The sequence below is a fragment of the Squalius cephalus genome (genome assembly GCF_949319135.1).
Source record: "Squalius cephalus genome assembly, chromosome: 3".
NCBI classification, from domain to species: domain Eukaryota; kingdom Metazoa; phylum Chordata; class Actinopteri; order Cypriniformes; family Leuciscidae; genus Squalius; species Squalius cephalus.
The window spans coordinates 26,669,701-26,680,306 of NC_137124.1; the positions used below are offsets into that span (position 1 = coordinate 26,669,701).

Below are 10,606 nucleotides of genomic sequence, written 5' to 3' on the forward strand. Positions count from 1 at the left end.
CTACTGGAACTGTGTTCTAGAAATAAATTTGATATTGATATGAGGGTAGGTAGGCAGGCATAGATTCAGAGGCATAAGGTACTGTAAGTATTACATACAACAATGCAACAATAATAAAACAATGCATTGACATTTACTTTTTACTTTTGGTACTTTTAAAAACAAGTACTTCTGTACTTTTACTTAAGAAAAAATCGGTCTTTACAACTTTTACTTGTAACGGAGTAATATTTGACCAGTAGTATCTGTACTTTCAAGTAAGGAAGTTGTGTACTTTATCCACCTCTAGGGAGCAAGGCTGTGGTGTTACAGGATGTGTCCTAATTGGCTACTGATGCATTTAGGTTACTCTGGGTCAAGGCCCATCGAGTCCTTCTGTGCTTAAGCCAGACAAGATTGTGCTTGGTGACCTTCACGGTGCTCAGGCAGGTATTGGTCAGCATGGCGTAGTGGGTATTAACAACCCCATAGTGTCAGCAACTGACTCAGCGCCGAGTTCCCTCGAAAGGGCACATCTTAGGGTAATTTATGTAACCCCGGTTCCCTGACGAGATGCTGCGTCACATTGGTATGCTTTGAGCACGCCTGCATGTCTTCCTTTAGACAATTCAAATCTGATGTAGTGTAATGCAGGCACCCTTTTATATGCTCAGGGGCTCAATGTGATGTCACTGGATGAATCTTAGCAGAAAACATGAGGTTTTGCCCTCTCTCAAGCTAGAGGGCAGAGTTTGGCCTATACTCTTTATTGTGAGCTCTGAATGAGAACATACATCAGTGACACTCTAGTAGTGTGTCTGAACTCTCGAGATGGTCCTCACTGCAGAACACGAAATCCAGGGGGAGGACTTGGATCCAGATCCAACTCCTCCCACCTTATATATACCTAAACCTACCCATCTCCACCCCCTGATCCCTAAACCCACCCCTAAACCTACCAATCCCCACCCCTTAGATCTGGATCCAACTCCGCCCCCTGGATCTCGTGTACTGCAGTGAGGTGCTACTGGAACTCTCTGCGATCTCTACCTTTAGCCTTTAAAGAGTCAGATCAGTCAGATCTCAAGTGATGAGGTAAAGACTTGAGTCATGTCCGACATTACAGAGTTTGTTGTGATCAACATCATTCAACCTCTAGCATGTTAGTCTCCTGGTTTATGAATCTTAAAACTAAATAAAAAATTATACATTCATGTGGATTATGTTTTTATGTCATGTTTATATTAAACCACAACAGTCAAAATCTGTTCACAGAGTAAAATAAGAATGTACATCCCTCATGATAAACAGATAAATTAATAAATGCTGTATTGTACAAATACTTTTTAAACATCATAAGATAAAGGGTTGGGGGAATTGTCACTCCATGTGATATTTATGAGGCCAGAATCCATCTCTCTGGTCACAACCACTTTTAATGTTTTTTAAAGTGATTGTAAAAGTGGGTAGGAATAATTTATTCAATATAAATTTCTCGTTTATTGATGTAAAATTGTATACTGTTGTATAAAAGCAAAACACACTCTCAATTATGCTTTTGGTATGAATATGACAAGCAAGTTATTCGGTGCAATAGCATTGAAGTTTCTTTATTTTGACCATGGGCGATTCCGCAGACGGTAACAAGGGTTGGAAAGGTGTTTACGGACATAAGCATGAAATTTTCAGCCAAATATGACCCAACAGCTTCAAAATTTCATTTAATACTTTAAATTTAGGAATATAGGCTTACTAAACTTTTGGAAACTGTTTGTAAAATGTTCCCACGTCAATTAAATAAAATATAACTATTCAAATTGTTGTTTTCTTTACATTGTCATCTTTAAAATAGCAAACTATAGAAGACACCAGAAAATGGATTATTCACACTGTTTTATAATTATTAAATCAGTGTGAATTATCCCTTTTGTCACAGTCAGTCAGGCCAGAGTCTTAAAAAATCAACTGGGTTTGATGTTCTCTTTGATTGAAAATTTATTGGTGATTCAAGTGCAGAAGTCAACACCATCCATGATACTTGAGTGAAGTATTGTTGTTGTAGTTTGGGCTGCGAATCTGGGTGCTGAAGGCAAGCTCTGTTGCTCCTATGAATGAGAAAACCATCAAGGTTGAAAAAATCAATTTAATTACAAATTTCATTTAATTAAGCTTTACATTTAAATATGTAAATAAAAAACGGAACATTTTAATGTGAATTAAATACATTTTGGTCATGTTTTGAAACTTCCACCAAATGTAATGTGTCATTTTTTTGTTATTTTGAAAGCACAAGTTCCAGAATGAGAAGGAGAGAAATTAATGTTTGTGTCGTTACACTCACAGCACTGGTAGAGCCTGTTGATTCTGATGATGTCATTCTGGCTCATCTGAGTAGATGTGCCCAGCGCAACATTATTGTTAGGAATGGGAATCATAGTGGGAAGGCCATTCTTGGAGAAAGCATATCTGATAGAGCAAGTGGCATAGGCATAGTTAGATTATAATCTGGAACACTGAGAGAAACCTCATCTCCTCTTGAGCTCACTCACCTCTCGTACTGCATCACAGAGCTGTAGTCGTAGGGAGTTCCTTGGTTCAGAGTGTTGATTTTGTTGAAGTTGTACTTCATGTCTGATGAGCAAACACAACTTTTACCTATGGACCTAGAAATCTATTGTATTAAATAAACTAACCTAATAACACTATATACATGTATTCTTCTTTCAACAAAAACAATACCATCACTGATGTTCTCCCAGACGACTCGGATGTGATTGTCACGGTCACTGCGGGTCTGTTCATGGTTGAAGCCAAGAGCGTGGAGCAGCTCATGCTGCACAGTGCTGTGGTAAAGGCAGCCATTACGGGCCAGAGACACAGTCTGGGCATAACCCTGACGACCAACGTACGAGTAGCATCTGTGAGACAGAGATCCATAAACTGTAAAATGTTTGCCCATCTTAGATATTATCTTCATCTCTTCATCATCTTGATTTACATTTTGATGGTAATTAATTTTGAGTTTTGAATAGTCTTCGCCTTGTCTCTGCCTTATCTTGAAACTATTTCTGTGTTGGTTTTTCTGATTGTGGTTTTAGTTGTGTTATGTACCCACTGCGAGACTCAATGCTAATATAGTCTCTCTCATTGCTGCGGGGGAAGAAGCGGATACAAGTGCTGGAGGAGAAAGAGTCCAGACCACGCTTGATGATCTCCAGCTCACGGGAAGCTGAAAGGGCAAAGAGGTCAGAGTTTGCTACTGTGGAGAGTTACATCCTTTCATTAAATCTCAGCAGCATGCAAAGGGTAGGCTACTTTCATGAATTTGGCCTACAAAAACATAAATCATAATATTGGTGACTTACAGTAGTGGTTGGCGATGACGTAAGGTACATAAATCTTGCCGTCGCTGTATTTGGACCAGAGGCAGCCGTAGGAGGTGCAGGGATCAGCATTTTTCTCATTCACAGCAATGTCATCCATTAGCCTGGGCTCATCAGCTTCAGGAACTAACACATAAACAGTTAATTTGGGACTTTTTAATGAAGGACAATTGCAACATTGATGTCTATTGGTGAGTAAGTGGTGAGTGCGTATATACCAATGCCTCTGTTGGCTCTGTGCAGCAGTTCAGACACAGACAGCTCAGCAGACTTGTCCTCGACTATTAGAAAAGCACATCAACACGTTCAACATTACTTCAGTCAATGCATCATATAGAAACTGTGTCTTTGCTGAATTATTTAATGTTTCAGCTCAAAGCTTTTTACAATCTCATATTTACAGTTAGAGCTTCTGGAGTATTTGACTTACCAGTCTGAATGTGAATTATGCCAGAACACCACAGACAACACGGACATGGAAAATAAATATTTAAAAATCAAGTGAAGTCAAAGCATATTACATTCGTCAATATTACATGAATTAGTTTATGAAGAAATTGCATGCATCATTTTCAGAGTACTATACGTGTCCATGTATAATTATTTTACCTTCCCCTCGGCGGAGAAGACCAGCAGGGCCAACAGGCCAAAAGTAACCCTAGTCACAAACATGGCAGCCAAAGATAATGAGAGAGAAAAAAAAGACCTGCAGAAAGAACCAAGGCACAGCAGTTTGGTGAGACAGAATTTACATATACACTATTGGTCATGTGAAACCTGAAATCTCAAGTAAAATACAAAGCCATGATAAGTATAATTTTTAAATTAAACAAAAAGTTCCGGTGGACACCATAACCTTATCAAATGGGACAAAACCTATTTAAGTTTTCAATAAATATATGTTGCCTTCCTCATTTCCTATTCTACTAAAAAAATCCATCAACTTATAAATACTAATTAATGGGAATATGTTTGAACAGACACCTCAAACGTACCACTATTCTCACCTCAGTCCCTCAAGCTTGAGCAACTCGTTTTATACCCTGGTTCGAGTCCATATCAAAATGATGTTGACAAATACGGGCAAAATAGTTTTTTTAACCTTGAGTTTTTTAAGAGATTTGTTTAACCTTGTTTGAAAAAGAACAGGTGCGAAATTCCCTTCATAGGAGCATGTGTCATGAACAACTCTTATGAATGCATCAGAACAGATGGGTTCTCTTCTTAAAACACTTCATTTTCATAAACATTTTTTTATATTGTATTTTGTATTTTAAAAGCGAATCACCTTAAATAATAAATATTTTTATATATCACTGTATATAATGCCTAATATAACCTTGATTTCGAGCATTTAAAGTGGCAGATGACAGAACTGCAGCGTGCGCTTATAATAAACACAATGTTATTGTGCATTGGTGTGGACACTAATATAGTTATCGTTATAATTAGATGTAGTTATCGTTCTTTGTGTGAATGGGCCTTAACCAACTGCAGGTAACTACTTTTTATACATTTTAGCTGTTGCCAACTAACATAATATTGTTAAATATATAGTTATCAGCTCAAATCTGAGTCATATTTTATGCAAATATAATCATATAAAAGCATTTGAAATTTATTGAAATTGTGACCGCAGCAATTTATCCTGAATTAATATCTCCAGTCACATGTTCAGACGTGGGGAATGCACAAAACAGTACATGCTGGTGTGAATAGAAACATTATCTTTGAAACGTTCAAAGAAAACATGATAAACATACAAGTGTTTTTTTTTTTTTTTTTTTCATTACTCAGCGAGTTCAGTCTTGTGTAACCTTCAATCTTCACTGAAGAACAGGTGTGGATTTCCCTGTCACAGTATGGTGCCATCACATGCTGACAAACCAGAAACAGAGTTTTTACTTCATTTAGTATCCAGTCATCCTTGTGTTAAGTTTCCTATTAATTTTCTTTCTTGAATGTAATCATCCATTAGTTTAGATGTTGTTAGTTCATTTATCAAGAGAATCCAGTATTGTGCACATTGCTACATTTAAACCCCTAGATGTTACTAAGACAGAGCCAAATTATTGATATTTTCGTATTTCGTATTTGAATGACGGGCAATGAATTCACTTTACTGTTCGTCTTCATTACTCATTTCTAAAATGTCCTTTAATTACTTGAGAATAATGTTATGTTACATGTTATGTTTTATTATTATAAAATGTTTGAATGCAGCAGAAAGTATATACACATTTTATTTGTGAATAATAATGTTAATAATAATTAGTAGTTACCTGCAGTTGTTTAAGGCCTGTTCACACCAAGAACAAAAATAATAATGATTTGCATAGTAAAGCGATCACCTACAATCATTTTGGGCGGGAATTAATGTAAACACAAATATGCAGATGGTCATGTCTAAAGTGAATGTAAACAGGCGGGCCAAAAAAACAGATATGGTCAAAAGTTTGTGCTTAAAGATTTATTCTTCTTTGTGAGCTTTATCCCAATACAACGTGTGACAACTAAAACAGTTGCCAAAATCATGGGTTTGATTCCCAGGGAATGTATGAGCTGATCAGATGTATCCCTTGTAAGTCGCTTTGTATGAATGGTGTCTGCATGCATAACTGTAATGTTGATCATGTTGGAGAGTGTTACATGGTGATTCCTGTTCCTTCTCCCCATTTGCATCAGTTACTTGTTACATTCAAAGGGGCACATATGTCTGGGGTCCTTCGGGTCCAAATGGACCCGAAGCGTTTAAATAAAAAAATGTTAAAAATCATAGCTTCATCGGAATGGTCCGAGATTTGGTGACTTTGTTGGTACTTGGTATATGAACACCCAAAAAAATTGGGGACAGGATTTGAATAGTCTAAGTGGTTGTAAAAAAAATAGTCACACTCAGGACCTTCGGGTCCAAATGGACCCGCCATAGGAAATGAATGGGAAATTGGCAAAAATGTGAAAATGCAGAGTTTTTTTGTGCGTACAATCTACAAATCAGCCACGATCCAGAAAAAAAGCACACAACAGTGAAGGGGTTAATCTATAAAACATCAAGAGTGCAAAACAGACACATCCACACACACACACACACACACACACACAAACACACTTTTATACACATACACACTAATAAATTCAGTTTTGAATATCTGTTTTGAATTTTTAAAAATCACAGCTTCTTCGGAATGTTCCGAAACTTGGTGACTTTTATGGTATTAGGTATGTGAACACACAAAAAATATTTGGGTCATGATCCAAGCATGTCACACTTCTGCTCTTTGGTCAAAAATGATTCTGCAAATCAGCCAGGATGCAGAAAAAAAGGACTCAACAGTGAAGGGGTGAATCTCTAAAACATCAAGAGTGCAAAAAAACACACACACACACACACATTTTTTTTAATAAAAATAAAATAAAAAATATGTATATAAAAAATGTCTATTATATTCAATGGGAAAAAATGGGTCATAATTATTGTATAAATATTAATTAAAATCAAAAAATTATCTCAAAACACCAAAAAAGAAAAGAAAAAATATTATAAAAAACAAGTAAAAAAAAAATATATGATTTTTTTTTTTTTATATATTAATCCCGCCCTCCGGGTCCATTTGGACCCGAAGGTCCTGAGTGTGACTGTTAAACGAAGGACCCCAGAGGGTTTTAAAGAGGCATGCAGAGGTTTTACTTTACAAATCACAAACTCATAATTTACTCATATTTGACCAGAGTTAGGTGGTCACGTCTGTTTCCAAAGGGACATGTCATTTTTAGTCACTCTTGTTAAAACTATATTTGTACCTATTGCCAATTCACTACCAATTTCATTTCTCAACATTGTTCTGTCATTTATACACTTATATCTGTCATCCTCAAAATCCCTTTCCTCTCATTGCTTGTGCTAAAGCAATGCTTCCAACCAGTCAAATGTATGCAATGTTGAGAGGAAGGGCCATCAATGAGTTCTTTTATGGGACGTTTAGGAAGAGGTAAATCTGGTTTTGTGCTTTGTGTGATTCACAATGTGCCTTTCAAAAACTACACAAAATGTACAATGTTTGTGTCTTTAGCAGCTGCAGAAGGTTTGGAAATGACTAAACATGACATCTTGTGGTTAATTGTGTAACTGTAATGTACTCAAGATTGAGAACATTGCCGTTATTATGGTTATTGTACTGTGGTATCAGTATAATTTTACTAATACCGGTCAAAAGTTTGGAATAATCACATTTTATTGTTTTTGAAAAAAGTCTCTCATGCTCACCAAGACAGTACATTATTTATTATTGATCAAAAATGCAGTAATAATGGTAAAATTGAGAAATAATATTACAATTTAAAATAATTATTTTTGGTACTATACAGTTATCCGGACCACATGTGATGGCCTACCCCAACCCCGCCCCAAAACCATACCCGTCACTGGGGTTACGACCAACCAAGAGCGGTTGTGGTCACGTGTGGTCAGGTGTGGTCCGGATAACCGTATAGTACCCTCCAGTCTTCTGTGTCACATGATCCTTCAGAAATCATTCTTTTGTATAATAATATCAATACAAAACACTTGCATTCACCAGCTTTACTACTGAAAAAGGATTGCCAAAATAGGAAAAAAAGAAAATGACCCAGAAGCCATCAATCATAGTACTGTTGAATTTTTATTTATTTATTTATTTAAAGAACATTTTGAGTTCACATTATTTGCTCCTTTTGTTGATTTGTCACAGATACTGGAACATTATTATCTTTTATTATCATTAATTATTCTCATTATCTTATCTTATGTACTGAGAGGCATCTGATTTTAGGATGTTAAAAATCATTTGACACTATGATGTGCAAAAAGGAAAGATTAAAAAAGAACTTTGAACTTTTCCATCAGACACGTTCTTCATACAGCCCGGCAGCAGTTTCTCAACCTGAGGGGAAAAAAAGCAATGAATATGAAATGAAAGACACGATTTTGTGGTGATTAAGAGTTAATAATAAATCCCACTATAAAGACCACCAGCCTGCTAGACATGCGAGGAATAACAAATGATGTTTTTTATTCAAATGACAGCAAAGCTGAACGTACTGCAGTAGAGTCTGTTAATGCGTAGGATGTCATTGGGGCTCATTTGTTGAGCTTGACCAATCGCAACGTTCGCATTCGGAATGGGAATCATGGTTGGCTCATTATTCCAGGAGAATGCCTTCCTAAAAACACACACATAAAGAAACAGCAGCAAAAACTGTTTACTACGTTTTTAGCATATCCAAAAAAACAAACAAAAAAAAAATCCAAAAATTTGACAAGACCGCTTACCTTGAATAGTGCATCACAGAGTTGTAGTCATAGGGGGTAGCCAAATTGTTGGTTTTTGCTTTACGGAAATTGTGCTGCTGTGCTGTTACACAGTGCACATGAAAGTATTAACAACTGTAAATGTAAACCTGGTAAAAACACAGTGAAGTTTAATCTAGAGTCTCTAGACTATGTAATAATTGTGACTAAATGTAATATGCAATGTTTTATGCATTTTGTTTTCTTATTTTTTTATTCGATTTTATCTTTTTTATAATCTTTATCTCTAAGTCTTAATCACTTCTTAATATTAATTTACTTTCCATTCTATATACCGTACTATTATTTATACAATATATTATCTATATTCATATTTATATATTATATATTTTAAATAGCCTACATATTTACATGTTTTCTGTTGTTTGTACATGTTTTCATGTTTTCTGTTGTTCTGTTGTTTTTAAATGTTTTTAAAAGTGCTATATGAATAAAAAGCTTTACTATTTAAATTGTTTCTTTCATGCAGCAAAATTTGAATCATGTTTCAGAAATCTGTGTATGGAATTCTCATTTTTAAAACTCATGCTCTGTAAAGGTTTGCCAGCAGAATGCCGCCTAATTTCAAACATTTATCCAAAGAATTTGAAACAAAAATACCAGGAAAGATGTTCTGATAAAGGATTCGGATGTGTTTGTCACGGTCACTGCGGTTCTGTTCATGATGGAACCCGAGAGCATGAAGGAGTTCGTGCTGCACAGTGCTGTGATAGACACACCCATTACGCTGGAGAGAAACAACCTGCCCTCCATTTTGGCGCCCCAGATATGAATAGCATCTGTGGACCACATAACACTTCAGGTTGTATATTTATCTGAAGGGAAAGCACATTTACTATAAACACAGAAATTGAATAGAAAGGAGCCCTGAATCCAGAGATTTACCCAGCATTAGACTGTATGCGAAGAAAGTTCCTCTGTCCTTGATGAGGTACGAATCGAATGCAGGAAACCTCTGCAAAGGACTGCAAACCTCTTTCAATCACTCTTCTGTCCTGTGAAGCTGTGGAAGGAATAGACTGTTGAACAGAACATGTGGTACCGATGAGATGATATCTAATTTAGTTAACATTGCCACTTACAATACTGGTTGGAGATGACGTAGGGCACATAGACTAATCCATCTCTGCTTCTGTCCCATTTGCACCCACGAGCGGTACATGGATCTGCATTCTGGAGCCCACTTGGTACTGCGATGTCTCCAAACATGATCAAAGGCTCATCCAGTCCCAGTCCTGCATGGTATAGAATAATGCACAATAATTCAGTATGTTGATTCTGGTGATATAATGTTTTAAATGATGAGGAGAGCCAAGGAATCTGCCATGAACTGCTACACAAAAGATCTGCCTATATAGCCTTCAAACTCATACCTGCATTTTTGTTGGTTTCAATTATAGTTGACACTGGTGTATCATCTTTCTCTGTGAGGTTACCTGAGATGTGAATCAGTAAATTATTAATAAAACACTACAAAATTACAAATTAGTTTTTTCTTTCTGTGCATCTTACCAGTCTTCCCAGGGATCTTGTCAATCAAATCCTGTTTTAGAATTTTAAACAAATGTGTATTAGAAACCAGTGTTTAGAAATGAAAAGCCGCTCCCATTGGGATGACGCTGATGTTATCATTTTACATTTCAGATATTGATGACATATTGTTGTCTGTTCTCACCTGAATAGTGCGACTCTGAGCAGGAACGGAGCTCAGGAGCAGAGAGATGACCATCACCAAGAAGTACATGATGAGAGCTTTCTGAGAAGATGTTCTGGGTCAAACAGGGCTGACAGTTATATACTCTTCTGAAAGCCTCAACTTCCTTATCTGTGCAATAACCCAGCCTTCATGAATCCAGTGCTAAAATACCACATGGTTTAAAAGCAGAAATATGCTTAT

The 10,606-nt window shown here is 36.4% G+C and overlaps 2 protein-coding genes across 5 annotated transcripts; both read right to left on the minus strand.

Moving 5' to 3' along the window:
• Positions 1–1,194: 1,194 nt before the first annotated feature.
• On the minus strand, positions 1,195–4,418 carry LOC307156057 (high choriolytic enzyme 1-like). Of its 4 annotated transcripts, none has more exons than XM_079867249.1 (9): positions 4,358–4,418; positions 3,972–4,068; positions 3,581–3,643; positions 3,345–3,488; positions 3,091–3,208; positions 2,719–2,897; positions 2,529–2,610; positions 2,321–2,445; positions 1,195–2,084 (listed from the first exon to the last, which is right to left on the minus strand). In XM_079867249.1, coding segments are annotated over exons 4-9 (624 nt in total). In that variant the 5' UTR covers positions 3,463–3,488; positions 3,581–3,643; positions 3,972–4,068; positions 4,358–4,418; the 3' UTR covers positions 1,195–2,082. The 4 variants fall into 4 exon arrangements, with proteins under 4 accessions (XP_079723375.1, XP_079723377.1, XP_079723376.1 ...); XM_079867251.1 differs by having other exon boundaries at positions 3,793–4,068; positions 4,358–4,372; XM_079867250.1 differs by having other exon boundaries at positions 4,347–4,372.
• Positions 4,419–7,579: 3,161 nt separating this feature from the next.
• On the minus strand, positions 7,580–10,473 carry npsn (nephrosin). The gene is made up of 9 exons (XM_079867248.1): positions 10,385–10,473; positions 10,222–10,252; positions 10,083–10,145; positions 9,792–9,944; positions 9,595–9,712; positions 9,310–9,488; positions 8,671–8,752; positions 8,440–8,561; positions 7,580–8,281 (listed from the first exon to the last, which is right to left on the minus strand). Exons 1-9 carry the CDS (start codon positions 10,451–10,453, stop codon positions 8,277–8,279), a joined length of 822 nt encoding a protein of 273 aa, XP_079723374.1. The 5' UTR covers positions 10,454–10,473; the 3' UTR covers positions 7,580–8,276.
• Positions 10,474–10,606: the final 133 nt, after the last annotated feature.

Bases quoted from the DNA above. Each gene is read 5' to 3' on its own strand.
- npsn (XM_079867248.1), bottom strand. From the start codon at position 10,453: ATGTACTTCTTGGTGATGGTCATCTCTCTGCTCCTGAGCTCCGTTCCT. The intron at 9,713-9,791 runs GTAAGTGGCAAT...TTCCTTCCACAG, and splicing joins CGTCATCTCCAACCAGTATT to CTTCACAGGACAGAAGAGTG. The intron at 8,562-8,670 runs GTAAGCGGTCTT...GTGTGTTTTTAG, and splicing joins TCTGTGATGCACTATTCAAG to GAAGGCATTCTCCTGGAATA.
- LOC307156057 (XM_079867252.1), bottom strand. From the start codon at position 4,034: ATGTTTGTGACTAGGGTTACTTTTGGCCTGTTGGCCCTGCTGGTCTTC. The intron at 3,489-3,580 runs GTATATACGCAC...TTTATGTGTTAG, and splicing joins CAGAGCCAACAGAGGCATTG to TTCCTGAAGCTGATGAGCCC. The intron at 2,898-3,090 runs GTACATAACACA...TCTGTCTCACAG, and splicing joins AGCATTGAGTCTCGCAGTGG to ATGCTACTCGTACGTTGGTC.